At 59.4% G+C, this 23,144-nt stretch overlaps 2 protein-coding genes across 8 annotated transcripts in view; one reads left to right on the plus strand and one right to left on the minus strand.

The window, feature by feature from the left end:
* Positions 1-6: 6 nt before the first annotated feature.
* On the plus strand, positions 7-9,337 carry REXO4 (RNA exonuclease 4). The gene is given in 9 exon segments (XM_006164283.3): positions 7-204; positions 2,377-2,705; positions 3,788-3,925; positions 4,167-4,360; positions 5,579-5,667; positions 7,401-7,475; positions 7,895-7,969; positions 8,631-8,688; positions 8,691-9,337. Coding segments are annotated over 8 exon segments (1,023 nt in total). The 5' UTR covers positions 7-204; positions 2,377-2,427; the 3' UTR covers positions 8,807-9,337.
* STKLD1 (serine/threonine kinase like domain containing 1) overlaps positions 8,754-23,144 on the minus strand; it is a 27,537-nt gene continuing 13,146 nt past the window's right edge. For 2 of the 7 annotated variants that reach the window (XM_027766618.1, XM_027766613.1), the window contains exons 5-20: positions 22,924-23,052; positions 22,522-22,731; positions 20,405-20,475; positions 19,392-19,507; positions 18,518-18,636; positions 17,320-17,483; positions 16,380-16,510; positions 15,741-15,824; positions 14,092-14,208; positions 13,064-13,204; positions 12,199-12,327; positions 11,692-11,820; positions 11,481-11,609; positions 10,238-10,378; positions 10,025-10,104; positions 8,754-9,827 (exon numbers count right to left, since the gene is read on the minus strand). In XM_027766618.1, coding sequence (XP_027622419.1) covers positions 9,672-9,827; positions 10,025-10,104; positions 10,238-10,378; positions 11,481-11,609; positions 11,692-11,820; positions 12,199-12,327; positions 13,064-13,204; positions 14,092-14,208; positions 15,741-15,824; positions 16,380-16,510; positions 17,320-17,483; positions 18,518-18,636; positions 19,392-19,507; positions 20,405-20,475; positions 22,522-22,731; positions 22,924-23,052 — 2,046 coding nt within the window. In that variant the 3' untranslated portion in view covers positions 8,754-9,671. The remainder of the gene's footprint in view (positions 9,828-10,024; positions 10,105-10,237; positions 10,379-11,480; positions 11,610-11,691; positions 11,821-12,198; positions 12,328-13,063; positions 13,205-14,091; positions 14,209-15,740; positions 15,825-16,379; positions 16,511-17,319; positions 17,484-18,517; positions 18,637-19,391; positions 19,508-20,404; positions 20,476-22,521; positions 22,732-22,923; positions 23,053-23,144) is intronic. The other 5 variants (XM_027766614.1, XM_027766615.1, XM_027766616.1 and 2 more) reach the window with 5 other exon arrangements.

Raw genomic sequence — 23,144 nt, forward strand, 5'->3', positions numbered from 1 at the left:
CGCGGGCGCGCCCCGAGCAGCGCCGGGACCAGGCGGGGTCTTGTCGGGAAGCTCCCTCGGAAGAAAAGCTCGGGGAAGAAAGGGTTCCGGAAACGCGGAGCGCAGGGAGGAGGCCGGAGCCCGGGGAGGGACTCCACAGCCGTCGTGGCGCGGCCCCCCAAGGCTCCGGCAGATTTTTCTCAGAACTGGAAGGCGCTGCAGGAGGTAAGATTCGGTGGCTCTGTAGGTTCCGTGGGGACAGATTCGGGGCCAACACTGAGCAGAGGGGTTGGCAACCAGGTGGCCGGTGGCAGGAGGGAGCCAGCCCCGGGCCAGCAAGTAGCTGGCACGGGAGGTAGACGAGTCTAGCAATACCGGCGGTTTTTAAGCAGGTGGTTGTAACGGCTGCCTCCGGTTCTTGGCCTCTAAGATGTGCAGGGACTGCCCTGCGGTCTCTGCAGTGTCCTTGACCGACAGCGGGCTACACCCAGGGAAGCGGAATGCTAGTGGCAGTGCATTGAACGCACCCTGGCTCCGCACCCTGGGGAACACCTAGCCTGGCCGCCCTGAGGGCTCTGCACCGCAGCTGGGCAGTCACCTGGCTCCAGCCGGCTCAGTGACGGGAGAACCTTTGGGGAAGGAAAGACAAGCTGGCTGTCCCGTACCAGAGGCACAGATTCCTGTAAATGCCTGTCACTGTCACCCTGAAGTTGAGCCATCCTAAGTCTAACCATCACACGCTGTGGACGTCTGAGTATGCACTCGTGTGGTCCCCATAGCGACACTGACACCATCTGAGACTGGCCAGGGAGGTGACACCAGTTTCCAGGATTGCAGCCACGATGCAGCCCCCAAACCCAGGCGTGGCCCCCTTGTGTGTCATGGCTCTGCAATCACTGCTTTCCTCAGAAGTACTTTACTGGTTCTTGGGTGTAGCTGCCGTGAACACCCCCTTTTGGAGCAGGAGGTAGAGCCACGGAGTGCCGATGGCACGTGGCCGGGATGCGGATGCAGACCGCACCTTCCGGCTGGGATTTGTGCTCTTCGCGGCACTTGGCTTTCAAAGTCTCTTCACCTCCTGAGTGTGTCGTGGAGCCTGAGTGAACAAAAGCAAGCCTTGAGGGCTCCCCTGCCCCAAAAGCTGAGCATGGAGGACCTGTTACTGCCCTGCCTTGGGTCCCCGTGGGCAACCCAGTGCTCTTACCCCAAGAAAGTAAAGCAAAGTCAAGTGATTGAAAGGGCTGCTGACTGACAGCCCCGAGTTTTTCCTCTACGCAGGAAGAGCCCTTCAGTCTCCCTGCACAAACGGGAGTCCACCCCTCCTCTCCCAGCTGGTTGGCACAGGCCAGGCTCTGGACGGGGCTGGACCCGGCCCACTGGGGAATGAGCACAGAAGCAGCTGGAGCCTGAGACCGTCCAGCTCCACTGGCGGGAGCCAAGCTGTGGCCGCTAGCAGCTCCTTGCCACCTGCGACACAGCGGCAGCAAACCGGGAGGCCCTGTACAGGAAGTGGTTTCCACGTGCCTGAGTGTGGGCCACCGCTGAGAGGAAGGCCAGTCTAAAATCAGCTCCAAGTCGGGGCCAGCAGGTCCCGTGGTGGTTAAGGGTGCCGGACTCTTACATGGCCAACCACGGTTCGAGTCCTGGACCTGGTGGCTTGCTTTCTCACACCCTGCCACTGTGTCCCTCTCTGGTCAAAAATAAAGAAAGTAAGTTAAATAAAACAATTACATTTTTTTAAACTAACTCTAAGTCAACCAGAGAGTGAAATAGACTCTGGTCAACTCAGCAGCGACCTGGTCTGCGGTTGGTGCTGTCTCCCCACAGAGACACTTAGGATGCACTGACGTGAATGTGAATTGTCATCAGAATGGAGGGGCAGATGTAAAAGTGGGCATTTTGAGATGCACAAGGACAAGGTGACGTATGATTGCGATTGGAAAGGACTTCTCCAGTCCACCAGAAAAGGGCTCCCAGTGGTGCTTTCAGAAGTACACGTAGGGACCAGCAGTTAGCGTAATGGCTACGTCACTGGACTCCCACGTAGTCGACCGCCGTTCGAGTCCCGGACCCAGTGGCTTAAACTCACGCTGGGCACGTGTGCATGCATGCCCAAGATCCCGAGAGGAGAATGGAGGAGAAGGGATTGCAGTGTGGCCATCCCCCCGGGGGGTGATTTCTCGCTTTCTGTCTCTCCATCTCTCTCTGTCTTTCTGGCAAGCGCACGCGCCCTATAGCAAAAACCTCTCCAAAAAAAAAAAAAAAAAGAAGAAGTACACGTAAACGTGTTGGTATATGTCTGTATACATACATATGTGACCTACTGCAGGTTTTTCCATCTGGTGTATCGTGTCTATATTAAAATGTGGCATGTATTCTTCTCTTGGGTCCCATCAGCTGCTGAAACAAAAAGCACAGACCTGCAGAAAGTCTCTCGTCATCTCTCAGATGGGTTCCAAACAGCAGCCGGGAATTATCCCGCAGAACAGAGAGATCTCAGCTAAAGCGAAGGGTGTTGCGACGCCAACAGAGAGAGACCAAGAGGCCACCGGGGGCTCAGCTCCTTCAGGACCTGAGGACAGGAAGGTGCCAGTCCCCCACACAAAGGTCAAGGGAGCCAGGAAAGGGACAAACGGTGGCATTTCTCTGAACAGAGGAGACATCAAGCATAAGAAGCGGAAAGCCGGGGAGGAGGCTGCAGCTGCGCCCCGGGCCCTACCCACAGAGTAAGTGTCCAGCCACACCTGCGCAGGGTGGGAGGACCGCGGAGGCACAGCTCCCTCACCAACAGAGGCCTGGGGAGGCCGTGGAGCCAGTGGCCCCCCACAGCGTCATGGTAGCCCTGTGTTACCTGTGCTTACTTGCTTAGCGAGTGTCTGTTGCCCCTAGAGCTCAGGCGTGGTGGGATCAGGGCTTGTTTGCAGTCGCTGTGTCCTGGGCCTGGAGCAGAGCTGGGGCTCTGCGGAGCGGGATGAATGAGCACCCAAGCACCCACGTAGGTATCTGTAGTGTCTCAGGGCAGTTGGGAGATGAAACAGGCTTGGCCCAGTGCCTGGTGTTTATTTGATAAACATTGTGATGACCGTCCTGGGAGGAGGACCAGGAGGCCTGGCTGGCTCCGAATGGCTCAGCAGAGGGCATGAGCTTATAAGTCAGCCTGGGTATCGAGGGCACAGTTGCTAAAGCAGAAGACAGCCTGTCCCAGCCCCAACCCCCGCTTTATTCAAGCAGCGGGGATGGATAGTAAGCTCCATTATCTTGATAATTCCCTGTGTGTGGTCAGGGTACGTCCACGGAGGGGGACATTGTAGGAGCAGGTGGCCAGAGAAGCGTGTCTACTGGTTGGGTTGCAAGTGTTTTCCTGAGCTGAGCCCGAGAGACGGAATCCACTACAACCTGAGCATCCGAGTGCGGCGGCGAGGTGTGGGGAGCTAGCGGCCTTTGTCCCCGGTGAGGTTCAGTGTTAACATTCCGTATCGTCAGTTGGCTTGTCTCCTAATTGCTTACAAACCTACCAAAAGACCTCAGCAGCCATCCTAGGGTGGTGGGTCGTTGGTTTCCAGTGGATGTCCTTTGCATTGATCTGAGTTCCTGAATTTCAGAAATGAGCTTATTTTCTAATTAAAGAGAGCGCTGAGCCGGTTGGGACAGCAAGGACGGCTGGGCCAGTGGCGGGGGCCTGCGGGGCAGCTGTGAGCGGGGCAGCTCCACGGCATCCCCTACACACCCAGCCCGTCAGCGCCCCCAAGTCTGACCCCAGCAGTCAGACCAGGACCCACTGAGGTCAGTCCTTGTCTTGGCCTCTTAGGGAAGACATCTGGTTTGATGACGTGGACCCTGCGGATATCGAAGCTGCCATAGGCCCAGAGGCAGCCAAGGTAGCGAGAAAACAGCTGGGGCAGAAAGAGCACAGCCTCACCCTGGAGAAGGAGCAGGCCTTCAGCGGGTATGCTGCGCGTGCTGCCTTCAAGGGTGGGGCTCCTCCGGGAGAGGGCACTCGTCTCCTGCTGATCGGGCGCGCTCCCAGGGTCCTACCAAGCCCTGTGTCCCTAGGGCCCTCACACGGTTCACAGGGTGCTGGGCAAGGGCCTTTCTGCGCACACTCAAGCCCAAGGGCCCCTTGGGGTCGGGCCTGGCATCCTGGGGCTGCAGAGGATGCTAAACTGGAGCCTTTGGTTCCCCTTCAGCCTGACGAGAGCCGTGGCCCTGGACTGCGAGATGGTGGGCGTGGGTCCCAAAGGGGAGGAGAGCATTGCCGCCCGCGTGTCTGTCGTGAACCAGCATGGGAAGTGCGTCTACGACAAGTACGTCAAGCCCACCGAGCCTGTGACGGACTATAGGACAGCGGTCAGTGGGGTGCGGCCTGAGCACCTCAGGCAGGGTACGTCTCAGCTCACGAGCCGGGCAGGCAGGGCGGCAGCGGGTTGGCTCCTCCCTCGCCATCTGCTCAGGAGCACTCAGCAGAGCTACGGGCATGTGCCTCTCTGCCAGTGGGGTCTCCGGCAGGGGCCCACCAGTCACCGACCTCGCGACCAGCCCTGTGCCCGCGAGGTGCTTTGTGTTAGGCGGCAGCAGAGACCAAGGTGGGGTATGTTAGAGGACCAGGGAGGGGGCCTGAGGAGGGGGCTCACGGCCCCCGTGAGGACATTGGGACACTCCAGGAAGGTCGTGAGCTGCAAAAGGCCTGGGCAGGCCTCGGTTCCCTCTGGCTGGGCTGGGGCACTGAGAACGGACTGCAGGCCCCTGAGGGTGGCAAGACGAGGCCAGGGCTGCTGATCTGGGCTGGGGAGGGGGCTGGAAGGAATCGCCCTGGAGACAGATGCAGACCAAATCTGCTTGTGGGGTAGAGGAGACCGTCCGGGATGGATCTGCCTGTGGACCTGGAGACCTTGGGGGTTCGGTCCACGCATACAGTCCTGTCACCTCTCTGCACACCACAGCCTCTCCCTTTTCTGGTGCACACACCTGCCCAGCACCCTGCCACCCTCAGAGCAGAGTTCTGTGTGTGGCTTGACCACAGCACCCCCTGCTTGGGACCAGCAGATAGCATAGTGGTTATATTGCTGCACACCCACGTGGCTGGCCACAGTTCATTTCCTGTGCTAGGTGGCTTGTGTGCGTGTGTGCCTAAGATCCCAGGAGGAGAATGGAGGAGAAGGGTTTGCAGTGTGCTCATCCCCTCTTGGGGGTGATTTCTCAGTTTCTCTCTTAGCGTCTTTGTCTCTTTCCAGCAAGTGCCTGTGCCCTATAGCAAAACTCTCTAAAATACATACATATATATATATATATTTAAAGAACTGCTCTGTCCGGGCTCTGAGAGCTATTGCTCTGGACCCGTGCCCTCGGGTAGGGAGCGTGCCAGGCTTGCAGGCAGTCACCAGCAACATAGCCCAGCCAGCCCCAGTGTGGTCGCCAGCAGCATGGCCCAGCCAGCCCCGGTGCCATCTTCCTCCCCAGAGATGGTGCTCACATCCTTCCTCTGAAGGGCCCTCGGGGCAGAGGGCTGCTTCATTGCTCCTCAGCATGGCGCGTGGGCCTGACCTGAGGTCTGACAGTGATTTACATGTTGGTAAAAGCCTCTTATTTGTTTGAATTTCAGGAGAAGAATTCGAAGTTGTTCAGAAGGAGGTAGCAGAAATTCTGAAGGGCAGGATTCTGGTTGGACACGCGCTGCATAATGATTTAAAGGTACTGGCCTTTAGGGCCTCTTGGGAATCAGGATGCAGAGGCTCCTTTGTACTGGGCTTGGATGGGTGGGGAATTGTCTGCAGGAGGCCATTCCAGGCTGGACTCGCTTCCGTCCTCACAGGCCTGTGTCAGCCAGCTCAGCGGGCAGCAGTGGGCAAGCTCAGGGAGGCAGGGTCCACTTCCAGAGCCCAGAGCGTGTGGCTTCCCAGTGACCTCTGCCTCCTTAGGGTCTCTGTGATTAGAGCTGCCTGGGCAGACGGAGTGGGGGCTCTCTCTCCTGGGCTGGGGCCCATGGTACTGTGGCTGTTCTGTGTTCCCTGGAGTCCTCAGATTGTCTCAGAAACCTCCAGATGTTGATTTTAATTTCCTCTCCTTTTTAGATTTTTGCCGTAGGGCACAGGTTCTCACCAGAGATAGACAATGAAAGGGAAAGTACCCCCTCCAGGGGCCATGGTCATGCTGCAGTCCCTTCTCCCTTCTCCTCCTGGGATCTTGGGCATGTACACATGTGTGCCCCGTATGATTTTCAAGCTGCCCCTAGGTCTGGGAGTCGAACCATGGTTGGTCATGTGGGAGTCCGGCACCTTAACTACCATGCCACCTGCTGGCTACAAGTTTTCATTTCCTTTTAAAGACTGGCCCTTAGTGATTAAGGGGAGCCAGATCCCACGTGGTCCACCATGGTACGAGTCTCAGTCTGGCTTGAAAAGCATGCTGGGCCGCGTGTGCAGACCCCACACCCTGGTGGGATGGAAGGAGGAGGAGGGGTGTTGGCACGACCACACTGCTGGGGAGCGCTTTTCTCTCTCCCCGAATCTCTGGTGAGTGCAAGTGCTCTCTGGCCATTGAAGAAATCCTTTCAAGGTAAATGTTTAACTGTTGAAAACCGACAAAGCCACCGCTTGCTCCTGTGCATTGTTCAAGCCTTGGAGACTGCCACTGAGGTCCCCGGCCTTCCCTCCTAACTCTGGCTCTGCTCAGTAAGTAGGGCAGACTCACAGACCGCGCTAAGGCGGCTCCTGGACCCAGCCGCTACAGGCCTGGCCACTCCCAGCCTCCCACTGCGTGGGGCCAGTGGGATGCAGAAGCCGGTTGCTGGTTAATTGGTGACATTCACCTCCCACCTCCTGTGTCTGCGTGTCAGGGTTTTGATGTGTTTCTGACTGTTGGGCAGTACCGTGAGCCCACTCTCTCAGAAGTTCAACTACCTCTGCTTTTAACCCACATGTGGGTTTGTGTGTCATATGGGGGGAGGGTCCTTTAAAAAGTTCGTGAAAATGGGAATTAAGCAAAAACTGCATATATTTCAAGTTTTTCAGACCAATATGAACTCGTTCTATAATCCTGGTTTTTAGAAGTTCCCCTGTATATTGAGATTTCCTGTCAGGTGTTACTTGGGGTAAAAAGGAAGGCTTCTGCTATACAAACCGAAAATGGAAAAAAACTATCATTGTATTTTCTCTTTTTTTTTTTTTTTTTTGGAGAAGTTTTTGCTATAGGGTGCGTGCGCTCACCAGAAAGACACAGAGAGACAGAAAGCAAGAAATCACCCCCAGGGGGGATGGCCACGCCACAATCCCTTCTCCATTCTCCTCTGGGGACCTTGGGCACGCACGCACACGCCCAGTATGAGTTTAAGCCGCTGGGTCTGGGACTCAGACATCTGTCGACTACATGGGAGTGCAACGACACAGCCATTACACCAGCTGCTAGTTCCTATCATTTTCTTCTAGGTGTTGTTTCTTGATCACCCAAAAAAGAAGATCCGGGACACACAGAAGTACAAGCCTTTCAAGCGTCGCGTGAAGGTCAGTCAGCACACGTCGGTCATCTCTGCCCTCAGTGGGCTGCGGCACGCCCTGCTGACCCGGGGGGCTGGCTTCCCACTTAGAGCGCTTCTGTCTTTTCCTTTAACCTCTAAAACTAAAGGGAATCTCATCACATGTGACCCTGGCGGAGACCCCGACCCCTGTTGGTGGGGTCACCATGGGGGGGGGGCTCTGCTGCCCCCTTAGGCCTGCTCTCGCGTCCTGGCCGAGCGGAGCTAAGATTCAAGCCTGAAATGCCAGGAACCCTTCCAGTGAAAGGCAAGCTGCCAGTCACCCGTGGGCGTGGTACTCGGCCCCTCCCTGCCCAGGTCGTGCCCCACCTCGAGCTGAGCCTCCCCCGGCCCAGGCCTACAGATGCAGCCGCCCACACACCACCCACACCATATCCTCTCCTGCAGAGTGGGAGACCGTCTCTGAAGCTGCTTTCAGAGAAGATCCTGGGGATCAGAGTCCAGCAGGCGGAGCACTGTTCGGTGAGTGTGTCCTTGGGTGACTGTCCTTGCGGTTTGGGGCCACCTCTGCTCTCATCGCCAGGTGTGTGTCGGGCCGAGTAGGCCTGGGCAGCTTCTCTTGTAGGGCCCTGTTTGTCCAAATACAATGAAATGGCAGAATGCACTTACAGAACGTTGATCCAAGTCTCAGTATAACTATATCAAGACTTAAATTCACACTTCACACAGACACACGCGCACGCACACACCTGCGTTGTAATTGCTTAGAGACACGGTCACCAACCTGACTTGAGGCCCTTTAGACAGTGACCCAGGCCAGCCAGCCTCCACAGCCCTCCTGACAGGCACAGTGGCACCCAGTGGCCCTGCCTGGCAGAATGAGGTCCCCACACTGTGGGCCTTCCTACCAGTCACCTCGGCCCTGCACCCAGTGCCAGCCTCCCAGCCCACCCTCTGCTCACGTCCACCCTGCTTGCTGTCTGACACACTTAGAAAGCCATGGCTTCCCCAGGCTGACTGCCAGCTGCTCACGGATTCCCCGCTCCGCCCACCACGGCTTACAGCAAGGTCTGCCACTCACTCAGCCATGCCTTCCTTGCGGTGGCTGGCCAGGGCGTTTGGGGAGTCAGGGCTACCTTGGTGCTGGTCACTTGGGCCGTTGGTGTCATTCTGTGCCTTACAGGTTCAAGACGCCCAGGCAGCCATGAGGCTTTACATCACCGTGAAGAAGGAGTGGGAGAAGACAGAGACCAGCACCCCCCGGTGACTGCCCCCGACAGCTGTGAGCAGGACACTGAGCCGGTGCTGCCCTTCCCACTGGACTGGGGCGGCACTCGGCACAGAGGCCTTTGGAACTGAAGCAGGGACAGGTGGAATCTCCCCAAAGCAGCCCTTCTGGGAAACTTTCAAGACCATGGTGGCAGGGGTGCAGCCTGTTCACCCCTGAAACTGCTCCGTGGTTGTATGTGTGGGGCCCAGGGCAGGGCTGTTGCAGGGAGGCAGGCTGTGCGGGCATCAGAGCAGAGGTGGGACATCGGGACTGTCAGCTTGTGTTGTGTTGTTGCCACCAACCTGACGGGATTCACCCTAGGAGCTGTCTCCACGAGGAGCCTGGCCCAGGTGTCCAGGTCGGCTTCTGAGACGGCATGGGCTCCTATGGCCACCTGGGTTCTGAGAGACTTCCAGAGGGTGGGCGAGTGAGCCCAGGGTGGGCTAGGGTTCAGCTGACGCCATGGCGGGGCCACACGAGTCAGCTAACCCAGTGGCCAGATGAGCCCTGAGCATCCCGGGTCAGCCGGGAGCGTTTTCGGCAGTGCCAAACTTACACGCCCTTTCTGGGAACCAGGCAGGTGGCCCTGCATTAGGTGAATAAAGCTGAAGGTTCAGGGAGCCTCTGGCAGCGACGAAAGCACTGCTTCATGTGGCGGGAACCTACTTGAAGCTTGCGGAGCCCCAGGCTCCTCCCCTTGGGGGTGTGGGCTGAAGGACCAGTGTCTGGACTGCTGCCACCTGACCCAGCCAATCGTGATGTTTAGTGGCGACCGCAGAAGCAAGGGCCACACCGCCTCCCCCAAGATAAGCAGTGCACGTCCAGCTGCTGACCTGGGGCCTCTTTATTAGTCACCCGAGTGGGACACATGGATTGGCCCAGGTGACTTTCTTCCCATGCCCCACCCCAGAGGACGGACTGTCCATTTCAGCTGTGGCATGAGGAGTGGGAGATTCAGGGAGGTGACAGGAGGCACCTGTGCAGGAAGGAGCCCTTGGGGGCGTCCGCTTCCTCCCTAGCCTCACTGCTGGGCGGCTTCCATTCCTGGGGGCTGGGAGGTGTGGCGGCCTCCAGCCTCAGGAGCACTTTCTCAGCGTAAGAAACCAGCTCCTGGAAGGAGGGAGGAGCAGGTCACTGGTTGGATGCCTTCAGGGCCCCGGGCAGCTGTTGTGTGACCTCCTTGGTCATGAACAGGAAACTTTGGAAAGGGCTGGTGGCCCCACCCTTAGCAATGGCTTGTCCCAGTGACAGGAGTAGGCGAGTCAAGGCCACGCACGCCTCTTGGTCTGGGCTGCACTCCTACTCACCACGCTGGAGGTGAAGCGCCCCCTGATGTCCTGGACCAGCGACCTGATGCCCTGTGACAGCAGCTCAGGCAGTATCTCCTCTGGGAGAGCAGACAAGGGCCTGAGACCGAGGCCTCTCCCAGAACCCTGGCCAGCCCGCTGACCTTGCTGACTTAGCTCAGGTGGCCTCCCTGCCAGGCTGCCTGCACAGACCTCAGGGCTGCAGGGCCTCACCGTAGGACGAGAGGTGGACCAGCAGCATGCACACGTGCTCCACCACTTCTGGGTCGTCCTGGTACTGTGCGCAGGTCTCCTTGATGAGGGCAAGGCCGCTGCTGCCCTCCTCTGGAAGCACCACCCGGAAAGCCGCCAGCTCTGGCAGGGGCAGGCGAGAGCAGGCCTGTGCCCTGGTGCTGCCACTCGGAGCTGGCCTTGGGCCAGTTTCTCGGGCTGAGGACCTGTCCTGTCTCATAGGAGATGGGAACCCTGTGGCCATGCCCTCTAGGATGCAGTGGTGGTACGGAATCAGGGTGGTTGAGACTGAAGTGCGTGGGACGTGGAGCCTTGGGCCCTGGTGGAAGAACTGACTGCTCTCTGTCCTGCCCTGGGAAGGGTCTGCTGGCCTTGCTTCCCCATGGGACTGAATCCCCACTGGGCCCACACAGCAAGGCCCTGGCTGCCGCTGGAGGGACCCCCTGCAGGCCCTCACACCAGGGGGTGTGCTGTGACTTCTTGGATACCTTGGAGCAGGGCACCCCTTACTCCTCACCATCCTGGAGCCTGGGGGAGCAGTGTCAGGGCTCGCCCCTTAAGACAGCAGGCTGGGGGAGAGGCCACTTGGACATCACACGGGGCAGAACCCGGGTCCTCACTCAGGCTGACTCCAGGGCCAGCCCACTTGGTCTGATGTGGAGCCAGGCCCCTCTTGGCCTTCAGGGCCTCTGCCTCCACCAGGGAGCAGACAGCTGGCCCCCAGCACAGGTCCAGAAAGGAAGGTCCATACCACACCCTTCACCCATGACCTAGCTGGGGCAGGAGGAGACAGGGCTATGGCCAGGACAGCACCAAAAGAGCAGAGATGAGGCCGAGGGGCGGGCACTGCTCTGAGGGAGACCCTGGGGGCAGAGATAGGATAAGGTGATGAGGGGCTTTGGCTGGTCCATAGGCCTCGAGTGAGGATCGGGCCTTGGTGGCGCCAGTCGGGGTGTGCGTGGTGGTGATCTGGACACAGGTCCGGCTCTAGGGCTGCTGGGTATGTTAGGGTGTGACAGGCCCGCACAGGACCCAGTCGGAGTGGAGCTGAGGAGGGAGCACAGGAGCCTAGAGGTGTCGGCCGCAATTCTGAATGAGGAGTGCACAGCAGCTTGAATTCCTTCTGACTTGCTTCTGTGTCTTGGTTTGTGGGCAGCTGGCAACATTGCAGTGGCTACTTTTGGCCCCCACCTCCGGGGGCTGTCCTGTCCCTTCCCAGGCTCACCTGACACCTTTGTGAGGCTGGCCAGGCCCCGGTAGGCGTTGCTCACCAGCAAGACACGGTCTTGGCATAGCCGGATGCTCCGTAGGAGCAGTGCCACCACTTGTTCAAACTGGCTCTCGTGTATACAGCCTGGAGAGGGCAGTGGGCCTCGCTGCCTCTGGGTGGGGGCTGGGGCCACCTCCCCCCATCCCTGGAGTCCCCAGCCACTTACCCAACAAGGACAGCAGCCAGAAGACTGCACAGCCGGCTTCGGCCACTTCCATGTCTGTGGGGTAGGTGGCCAGCACCTGGATGACGAGGGCCGGAATCTTCTCCAAGGGGGCCTTGTTCACAACTACGGCTATGACCAGGACAAGGGCCTTGGGCATGTGCAGGAGGGCCTGCGGGATGCCCCGCCCTACTTCCCTCCCACCAAGGACAGCAGGGCCACTGCTGAGGCAATGAGATGTCTGTGAGAGGGCTGCCCCCAGGGCCCAGGGGTTCCTTGCCATGGTTTGTGGCCTTCTTCCTAGGACAGAACAGCCTCTGGGTCCCCACCCAGGATGGCAAGTGGGAGCGGGCCCTGGCACAAAGGCCAACTTCAGGAGCCGGGGCAACCCCTCCTGCTCTGCTTAGTTCCAGGCCTCAGAAGAGCCTCCCCTGCCCGTGGCTGGCCGCAGCGTTGAGGATGTGGCCCGAGGGAGCTCAGACAAGTGGTGGCAGCTGGAGGAGCCCTCACCGTCCACCAGGAGGGCCCAGAGCAGGCCCAGGCCGTTGAGGCAGATGTCCCTGTTGTCAGGGAAGCGAGCTAGGTACTCCGGGATGTGCTCGAACAGCCCAGCCTCCTGCAGCCTCTCCAGAGCCGACTCTGTGGGTGGGCCCCAGAATGAGGACCACAGAGAGCCCCACGCTCCTTCCTGGAGCATTCCCTCCCTCCTCTTGACCTTGGCACTGCAGTCGGTTTGACTTGGGTGCCCACTCGGAGCAGGTCTCATGTCCACATGGAACCCGGACATGAGGACATGGGCCTGGCCTGGGGAGTCTCCCTCTCCCACCCCATTATCAGCTGGGTCCGGCCCCGCCTCCTGGGGCCCCCCAGAGCAGGCCTGTGCCTTCTATGAGGGGACGACTGTGTCCTTTCCCTGCAGGCGGGCTGACACAGGTTGCCCGAGGTTCTAGCACATGCATCCTATGACCCGCCCTCCCAGTGGGGTCACTGGTGCGTGCCCAGCTGCCTAGCCTGCCCAGTGCCATCCTGGTGTGGGGGTGACGCAGACCTGACTAGTGGGTTGGAAGGAGTGTAAAGGGGAGGCTGGCCCCGGTCACCTTCGGCACCCACCCTCTCGGCCACACAGGCCTCAGGCAGGCTGTCCGCTGCCCATCAGGCTGGCGGCCTCAGGCCCAGCCTGCTCGGGGCAGTGGAAACAGCAGGCCATTTGCCCCCCAGCCTCCGCGGCAGGGCAGGGGTGTGAAGCCCATGACTGAAAATGGAAGCTCATCACCCAGAGAAAACCCACAGCCCCCAAGGTGCTGGGGCGGCACACCCTCCCTGGGCTGCCTGGGCGCGAGGAGCGAGCAGGGCGGGATGCGGGTGGTGGGCGCACCCTGGCTGGAGATGATGGTGAGCAGGCTGGACACCACAACGACCAGCGGTTCCACCTCGGGGTGGCTCTGCGTGGCACTCAGCAGAGTGGTGAGGACACGGCTGTTGCACGGCACCTCGGCATCTGGGTTCTGCGCCAGTGCTGCTCGGGCCAGGGAGAAGCCAGGTCGGCCCCAAGCTGGAGACGGGGGCTGACATCCAGGGCGCCCTGGTGTCCTGCCTCCCATCTCCACCCTGCACCAGGAGACTCGGCTGCTGCTCTCCTACACGGCCCCTTCCAGCTCGGAGCTCCTACCTCGGGCACTGCTGGGGTGCCCCACGGGGCCAGTGCTGTGCTCCACGCCTGCAGGGTGCAGGTGCCAGGAGCTGTGCCCAGGTACGCCTTAACCTCACGCAGGTGTGAAAACAGCACCCAAACTAGAAAGGTAACCTCACACCTTTGCCTTTAAAACCCAAATCACTGGGGACCAGCAGTTGGCGTAATGGCTACGTTGCTGGACTCCCACGTAGTCGACTGCGGTTCGAGTCCCAGACCCAGTGGCTTAAACTCACGCTGGGCATGTGTGCATGCATGCCCAAGATCCCGAGAGGAGAATGGAGAAGGGATTGCAGTGTGGCCATCTCCCCGGGGGGTGATTTCTCGCTTTCTGTCTCTCCATCTCTCTCTGTCTTTCTGGCAAGCGCACGCGCCTTATAGCAAAACCTCAAAACAAACAAAAAAATCATGAAGCCTTCTTTCAGACAGAAGGCTGGTAGGAACCCAGGCCCTGCTCTGCTTCCATCTCTTCCACCAGGCAACAAGCCTGGTGCTGCCACCACACTGCCTCATCCGTAGCCCTCCCCTGGGGACACAGCCAGCCTCCCTGGGGGGGTCACACCAGAGGCCCCATGTCCAGCTCGTCTCCCAGATGGAAACTGGAGAGAGCTTGCCCAAAGAGCAGGTCAGAAGCAGCCCCGAGCACTGCGCCATCTCCAAGTCCTGGCCTGCCCAGGGGTCAGATGCCCAGGGTGACTGGTGTGGGGCGCCACCTTGGCCCAGGACGCGCAGCAGCAGGGAGCAGGCACACATCTGTATGTCGAGGGTCCGCATGTGCTGGTTCATGACAGTGATTACCACCTCCAGCAGCTCCGGGGGCCACGGCAGACCTGGAGGAGGTGGGGCAGGCGAGAGCGCGGAGCAGGCTGGGACCAGAGGTCACAGGAGGGAGCCCGGGGATTGGCCAGAGCCTGAGCTCTCGCTGCACACCTGCCCTGCAAGACAGGCCCCTCCTGCCACCACCCTCAGCTGCAGAGAAAGCTGAGGTCAGCAAGCTGGGGCATTCGTCCCTTGGGCAGCAACCTGGAGTCGCCTCTCCATCCCCAAGCCTGGCTGCACCAGCCCTGGGAGTGGATGCTGCTCTCCCCACCCCTGTGCCAGGGTTTGCACCGTGTGCCAGGATGGGGCGAGGGGCAGGGCAAGGCAGCGAGGGCTGGCCCAGCTGCCCCTCCCTCCCCATTCCCGCTGGCGCCCAGAAGGCCAGGCCATAACGTAAATACATAACAAACAGCCAGACTAACAAGGCTTCCTAGGGCAGGTGTGGCTGGGAGGGATGGGGGAGGGGGGACACGCCCTCTGGAAAGGCACCTGCCAGGTCCCCTCAGTTTCCCCAGGAAGGTGGAATTTCCTCCCACAGTTTGGCCACAGCAGGTCAAGGAGAGCAGGGGCGGACAAGTGGCCGACCTATAGGCCTCTGCTGCCCTACTGGGGCCAGGGTGGGCCTCTCTGATCCCTGATGCCACAGCCATGGGGACTGAACTCAGTGGGTTCTAAGTACGTGAGTTGGGCCGGACAGGACAGATGGACAGACAAACACACGGATGAGGGTGAATGGGTGGGTTGAGGGTGTGATTGCAACACTCAGGCACGTGAGGCAGGGAGTGCAGACTTCACGAAGGCACATCTGGACAGAGGTGTTTCTGAAATCTAAAGGGGATCACTGCCCCTTCGAGGGGTGCTGGGGAAGGTGTCTTCACACATCAGCAGGCAGGCAGGTCGGTGTGTCCACCCAGGGCAGTGTGCAGTCTAAGGACACATGGCGCTGCACCCGAAGTCTTGGCGCCCGCCCTACAGACACGCCTGCTCTGGCACCAGGGGAGCGTTTGAGCCCAGCCCGTTCCCATCACAGGGCTGGCAGACTGGATGAGGTCTTTTTTTTTTTTTTTTTGAGAGAGAGTTTTGCTATAGGGTGTGTGTACTTGCCCAGAGAGACAGAGAGAGACAGACCCGGGGGGGTGGCCATGCCGCAATCCCTTCTCCATTCTCCTTCTGGGCACGCATGCACATGTGCCTGGAGAGAGTTTTAAGCCACCTGGTCCGGGACTCGAACACAGTCGACCATGTGGGAGTCCAGTGATGATCCAGAATGGGCTATCTCCTTACGGACCAGCTGAAATCACGTGTGAGGTCAGCCACCCCGTCCCCTACTCTGTAAGGGGTGGCCCAGTGGAGCCCCAGGCAGTCCAGTTCCCATCAGGGAGTAAAGTCAGGGATCCCTGTGGGCACAGGGACAAGCCCCCAAGGTGAAGTGAGCCACTGGGGTGAGGGATGCCTGGAGGGGGTCAGCCACAGCTCCGTCAAGTCCTGGGCTGCGGCCACTGTGCCGAGGGAAGCCACGAGGGTGGCATGGGCCGGTGTCTACCTAGCTGGTCCTCAGGAACTGTCAGAAGTCTCTTGATGGCCCTGAGCTGAACTTCGGGTCGGCGCAAGAAGTTCTGCATGACCTCTGCAAGGCATAGGAGAGCAGAGAGGGAGCTTCGAAGGCCAGGCCAGTGGGCACCGTCTCTGGTGCCACATGGGCCTGACTGCTGATGTGTGTCCCCCTGGGAGCCATGTGACCAGGCCACGAGGTAGGGGCTCTGACCCTCCCCTCTGTACAGATGAGGCCGGTGAGGCTCAGTGACCCCAAGATCAAGCCCAAGTCTGCTCTGAAGTCCCTTGCCCCTGATAGGAAGCACACAGGAAGAGCTTCTGTGTGAGAAGGGCACTGCGTGACAAGCAGGGCGGCTCAGCAGCCAGGGCACTGGGGGGCACTCTCCCCCCCGAAGGGAAATAGGTGGGGGCCAGGGGGCCAGGCTACAGAGACGACCCTCGTGCCAGGGGTCACTGAGAGCTACGGCGGGTCTCTGAGGAGGGCAACACCTGGGCCAAACTGTACTGCTTGAGAGGAGAGCCTGGGGGCTTGCTGTCCCTGGTCAGGCATGAGGAGCGAGGACAGTGGGGCTGGGTGATGGGGGCACAGCCCTCTGCAGCTCGTGCCCCGTCGCCACGCGCCCCTCACCTAGAATGCTGGCCACGTTGTTTTGCAACAGCATGTCGGTGATGGACACGGGCACCACCTGCTGGTGCAGAGTCAGAGCGACGCACGAGGACTTGAAGGAGCCGCTCACGAAGGTGGCACGGATCACATCCCTAGCGAGGAGCAGGGATGGGCGGGGTAGCCTAGCAGCCCTCCTCGGCCTGGGCTCAGCTCAGGCGTTCTCTTCCACTGTCCCAGCATGCCCGGTAAGGGCCCAGCAATCCCACTTCCAGGGACGGGCTGGCATGTTTACCTTCTCGGGCGCCTCCCCCATGAACATATAGAAGTCAGATTTTTGCCACTGTGTTGGTGTAAAGAGGAATATTACCCAGGCTGGGTTCACCCTTACAGATGTGTTTTTTTCTTCTGATTGACTGATTTTAGCTTGCTATAGGGTATGTGTACTCACCAGAGAGAGAGAATGTGAGAAATCACCCCCCAGGGGGAAGGCCATGCCACAATCTCCTTCAATCTTCTCTTGGATGTTGTGGGCATGCACGCACGTGTGCTGGGTGTGTTTTCCAAGTCACCGGGTCCAGGACTTGAACCATGCAGCCAGCCATGTAGGATCCAGCTGCCTTAACCTCCACGCCACCTGCTGACCATTTTCTTCTGGTTTTTAAGACCAATTAGAATGGAAGCTTTTTCCTGGACCTCTAAAAGTGGTAGGTTCGGAGGCCTCACCCCCAGTGCCCGATGGGGTGGTCGGACCGTTTGCTCCGAGGCTCAGAGATGTGTGTGGGGACACATCTCTGCTGAGCAGTTTGGGGTAGACAAAAATGCAGAGGAGCCCAGCTGTGCGGAGGAGCAGGGATCACAGTGGGGTTCTTCCTGTGCTACAGCATGGTCGTGTTCGCGTGAAGGGGGAGGACGCAGAAGGCTGAGTCGAGGGTGTTGAAGCAGACCTGGACCCTCCGCTCACCTTATGGATATCCTGTCCGAGGGGTTGACCTGCAGCATCCACGGCAGAAGTGAAGTGAAGGTGTCAGCGTCCGGGACCTTCTTCTCCTCCACTGTCTTCAGGACGCCCTTCAGGCTGCCCGGGTGCTGGCGCAGGGACTTCCGCAGATGCATGGCTTCTGTTTCCTGGGAGGAGTGGAGGACACTGCTCTGTGCAAGTCCTCAACTGGGGCAAAAGTTGGCCCTGGCCCTGGGCAGAAGGTGTGCTGGGGACGAGGCAAGCCAGATGCAGTGGCCAACTTCAGGACGGCCCAGAGGCCGTGGGCGCTTCTGTGCAGATGAAGGTTTGAAGAGCCAGGGCTGGGTGGAGGAGTGGGAGACACCTCTCATGCAATCCTGCCACTGAGTCCCTGGTCAGGACCCAGTGTTAAGAGGATAAGCATGCCCACCTAACAGGAAGGTCACACACCTCCAAGGCTGGGGCTAGGGCCACAGTCCCCCAAAGCGGGAAGGCCTCCACTTCCCTAGGGGTCTCCCAAAGGTGGAGGGGTGGAGTCTGGGGGCAGATGGCGGAGGACAGTCTGGCAGAGGTGGTGACGCCGGGGCCCAGCCAGGCACCTGTTTTTCCTGGAGCCCTTAATGCCTGGATGTGGAGCTGGGGGCTTCCTTGCTCATGGGGCACAGCAGGCACCAGGGCCTGACAGGCTCCCTCCTGCCTGCTGTCTCCTCTGTGCAGAGGTCACAGGACCAGGCTCGGCTTCCCAGCCTCCCTGCAGCCAGTGCCTGCAAAGCTTCCCACCCAAGGGACTGGCGTGGCCTGTGGGACTCCCCTCCTCAGTGCCCATAGGCCGTGACGGGGCCTCCAGCAAGGATAGGAGTCGTACCCACAGACCCAACATTCAGGGACAGAGGTGACAAACAGCTCGGCTGTGTTCTGGCCCGTTCCTATCGCTTGCGGCTATTCACATACTGAACTCAAACAGGGGTGCCTGAACTTGGGCTCCAAGTCACCAGGGACAGGGACGACGCCTGGCTTCATCATTCCACTGCGGTCATTGTCACCACACCAGCTGGAGCCCGGCAGGTGTGGGGTGCAGGCAAATGGAGGGCAAAGGGGAGGGCTTCGATGTGGGGCAGAGTGAGGCCAGCCTTCTCCCCAGGCCCGGGCAGGGCCCACTCCCTGGGGCCACACAGAGCTGGGAGGGCGGGGAAGCGCTCACGTCCATGAAGGAGCAGGTGACCATGTCGAGGATGATGCAGCCCAGCGACCAGATGTCAGATTTCTGGCTGAAGGAGAAGTCCAGGGCCTCGGGGGCCATCCAGGACTTGTGAAGAGGGTCTGTTGGCAGGAGCGAGGTGAGGAGTGTTGAGTCCTGTCCTCCCCAGGAGTAGGGGTCTGACAGAGGCCCCTGCCCCAGTACTGTACCCTTTTAGATGTCCCCTTGCAAGCAGCTTGGAGCACAAGCCCTCAGCGCCCTTCTCAGCCCCTGGCCAGCACCATGTTTGCCTTGATTAGCTGGTGGGGTTGTCCATCTCGGTAGGTGCCCACGACCCCTGACGGCTGCAGCGCAGGTGCCAGGAAGGCCGATATTGGCACCCCTGTAAGCACCTCGCCCCACTGAACATCAGGACCCAGGGGCAGACCATGCTTGGCCCGGTCATCTCCCCTTCCCCAGCCCTGCCCTCTCCCGAGTGGTTCCAGGACTCAGTGAGGTGCTTCAGGCATGGCCAGCGTGTGGCACCCACAGACCGGCCTCTCGTACACTGCAGTTTTCTTTCTTCTCACCCTTCTTTCCCCCATGGGGGTTCACATTTTCTGGGGAACCACAGCCATCACTGTGCTCTTCGGGCTTTCACTTTCGAATGCTGGTGTCTTCCGAATCCTGCACCCACCCCCACGGCGGTGCGCCCGCTCAGCACAGCGCAGGCAAGAGGGGTTGTTTGGAGCCCACTCAGGTCGGGGGAACCAACGGGGACCTCTGAGCAAGGAGCAGTTTCTCAGGGGCATGTTCAGCATCCAGTCTGCCCTCCAGCGACGCCCCGCCCCCAGCTGCACCCCGCTGCCCCACCCACAACCCGGGAGCGCCTGGCCACCTTCCTCAGCCCGAACTTTCCACTTGGCTGTGTCTGTCATCAGCGAGTTGCAGCTCAGGTCCTGCAGCTTGCAGTGGTTTTTGCTGACAAGGGCGATGTTGGAGGGCTTGAGGTTCCTGAAACCGAGGGGCACTCCTCTAGCTGCCCGCCTGGCCATGCCCGCCACACCTGGTCTGCAGCAGCCTCTCACCAACCCCTCCCCAGCTGATGCCCCTGCGCAGCCCAGTCTTCAAATTAACTTCTTCCTATAATCATCAGCTGCACTCGGTTTTCTGAACTGGGGGAGTAAACAAGTGGGAGTGCCCCAACCAGTCTGAGGTGGCTCTGCTCACAGCACCCTCGCCTCCCGGCACTGAGCCCCACACTGTGTGGGGATAGCTTTTGACCATTCGGTGATGGCCAGTGACACTGGCTTTGAATTGGAGCAAAGGTCTACCTGGCTCTTTTCTCCCCCTTTTAAATAAGATAACTGGTGTTTGGGGGGGCTGGCAGGTGGCATGGTGGTTAAGGGGTTGGACTCCCACATGGCAGACTGCGGTTCAAGTCCTGGACCTGGCAGCTTGCTTTCTCACTCTCCCTCTCTCTCTTCCTCTGACCCTCTCTGGTCAAATAAAAATAAATAAATAAATAAGATGTGTTCAGAAGTGAAGTCATTTCCTAGCTGCTTCAAACCACAGGAGCCTGCACCTGCCTGTGGCAGGTCAAAGGCCCAGCCTGGCCACACCAAGACTGGCTCCTAATCACCTTCCTGGACGTGGGCTTATCTCTGGAGCGCTGCCCCCTCCTTGCACTTTAGAACCAGCGGCTGGGCTGTGCGTGGCGCGGAGGACCTGGAAACCATGTAGAGGAGGGGCCATACTCCCTGAGCCCAGGAGGGGCTCTGGAACGCACCATCCTGGCCTGGCCTCGCTGGCCTGCCCCTGCCCCCCTCTCCAGGCCTCCCCACTGCATGGACACCCGGTGGGTTCAGTGTGCTTGTCTCCTGAAGCAGCAGCAGTCCCGGGGCGCCGTACCTGTGAATGACACCCAGCTGGTGCAGGTACTCCAGTGCGTCCAGCACCTGGCCCAGCACGTTCTGCAGCCACTGAGGAGGAAGCAGAGACACTGTGGTGGGCAGGGGGGCTCGGAAGCTCCTGGCAGGGCCCCACGGCTGCTTTTCAGCAGGCGGGCAACCAGAGCAACTGGTGGCACAGCAGGAAGTCTCCCCTTGCGTCCAGAGATGTGTGTGAAGCAAGCTGAGTGCAGGAGCATATGTGGCTCCGTGTCACAGAGGAGCGCCCTCGTGCCGGATGGTCACTTCTGTTCCCACACTGCTCGGCTCCAGCCCCTTCCCTGCCCCTGAGGTCACTCCATGACTAACTCCACCCAACACCTGCTGGGGGCTCAGAGCAGATCGGCCTTGTGGGTATCAGAGATGCAGAGGCCGCAGTGCCCACTTGCTCCTTGATTGTATTAGAAAGGGAAGAGCCCTGAATGTTCTGGAAGCATCCTATGTCAGAAGCAAGATCCAGGTAGCATCCAGGGCAGTGAGGTTCCAGCCATATTCCTAGGTCCCTGGGCTCCACACAGGTGCTTCAGAGTCAGCTGGGCCATCAGCGGGGCTCGGCTCCCTCCCACTGCCCCAGCAGGGTGTGCTGCCTCACTTCTGATGAGGGACACTTTGGGCTTGAAAGGGTTCCATTGTTAGCAGAAAGTTAAAAACCTGCCCCAGAGCCTGCCTCTGAGCCTATGTTAAGAGGGGGTGGTGTGTCTCTCTCTGTCTGGCGAGCACACGCGCCCTACAGTGAAAATCTCTCCAAAAAAAAGAGGGGGTGGGCAGCAGGTAGCGTAGTGGTTAAGGCACTGGACTCCCACACAGTCAAACACAGTGCGAGTCCCAGACCTGGTGGCTTGTTTTTTCACTTTCTCTCTCTCTCTCTCTCTCTCTCTCTCTCTCTCTCTCTGGTCAAATTAAATAATAATAAAAATGATTATAAATAAAATTAAATTAAATATTTTTTTAAAAAGAGAGAGGAGCCAGGTGCCCTTAGGGACCTCTAGGGGGAGATGGCGCTCAGAGGGCAGAGGGATCCTCCGAGTAAAAGCAGGCCCAGATGTGAATGGAGAAATGACCAAGCTTGCAGAAGGAAGCATGACCTTGGGGCAGGAAAGGCTTCTTAAACAGGACTCAGAATTCACTAACCATGGAAGAAAACATTCACACGGCCAGCCAGGGCGTGGAGGTTACGGCAGACAGGTCCCACATGGCTGGCCATGTGGTTGGGAAAATGCCCCGGGCATGGTGTGTGTGTGCCAGGATCCCCAGAGGAGCATCGAGGAGAAGGGACTGTGGTGTGGCCATCCCCTCAGGGGCGTGCTTTCTCGCTTTCTCTCTGTCCCTTTCTCTGTCTCTCTCTCTCTTAAACTGGACTTCATTACAATTTAGACCTTCCATTCATCAAAAGTCCTCATTAAGAAAGTGAATCAGCAAGCCACCGCCTAGGAGAAGGCACTGGACACACGTTCAGAATATACGAAGACCCTATAGATCAGAAAGACAACCCAGAGCCCAAACGGACAAACCCCGACAGGGGCGAAGGAAGAAAGGCCAGTGGCCACAGTGCGCTCCATGATCAGAGGCAGGGAATTATAGCACAGCTATAGGAACAGCAGATGGCGTAGTGGTACGTCACTGGGCTCCCATATGGCCAACTGTGGCTCGAGTCCCAGACCCGGTGGCTTGAAAATCACGCCAGGCACGTGTGGGTGCATGCCCGAGACCCCAGGAGGAGAAGGGATGGCCATCCCCTTGGGGGTGATTTCTCACTTGTACTCTCACTGCGCCTGTCACTCTCTCTCCCTGGCAAGCATGTACACCCTAAGACAAGAAACCTCCCCCAAAAAGTAGAACTGTAATGAGATCTGCTCCTGTAATTGCCACCTTCCCCAGAACAGCTAGCCCTGCTGGACTGACACACTGAGGTGCTGGCCCCGCTGTGGGACAGGCCCTCACACAGCCCAGGTCACCCTGAGAGCTGCCGGACACGCACTGAAGCTGTACACACACCTACTCTTGGCCCGGTGATCCCACCCCGAGCAAAGTGCCGCTTCCCAGCGAGGCACTGGAAGCGGCCCGCCCATCTCCCGGCACCTGCACCGGACGGCAGACTGCTGGAGCCGAGCAGCTGGGGGTGGCTGGCAAGGAAACAGGACGCCCCGGCGCCTCCACAGTGTTCAGGATCCCAGGAGCGTCAGCTGAACCAAACGAACCAGGCGTGGACGAGGACTGGTTGTGTTGCTTCGTGTGAACCTCAGGAGCCGGCGGGGCAGTCTCTCGAGTGGGGTCAGGTCCTGTTACTGACTCGGAAGTTTCTGAGTGTTAGGGCTGACCCCTGCCTCGCCCTGGGCAGAGCTGAGTGCCCCTCACTGCACTGGCGGCTGTGCATGTACCACCACAGCACCTTGAGGACACGGGTGCGAGAGCCCCTGCTAGGGCCTGTGGGTTCTCAGGTCTAGGTGGCCCAGGCCCGATGTCCCAGAGGACTGGTCTTACCTCCGAGTCAATAACCGCCTTGGCCTTCCTCTTTTTCTCAATGACCTTCTGGAAGCTTCCTTTGCTGTACTCCATCACCAGGCAGAGGAACAGCGAGGAGATCTGCCAGGACACCAGGCCCTGAGCCAGCTGTGGGAAGCCCAGGCCTGGGTGCTTTCTGCAGGTCACCTGCTGCAGGACCACCACCACCCCCGGCCCCCACCTGCAGTGGCTCCTCCCAC

Source organism: Tupaia chinensis, unplaced genomic scaffold (assembly GCF_000334495.1).
Source record: "Tupaia chinensis unplaced genomic scaffold, TupChi_1.0 Scaffold143602_1, whole genome shotgun sequence".
In the NCBI taxonomy this organism is placed as follows: domain Eukaryota; kingdom Metazoa; phylum Chordata; class Mammalia; order Scandentia; family Tupaiidae; genus Tupaia; species Tupaia belangeri.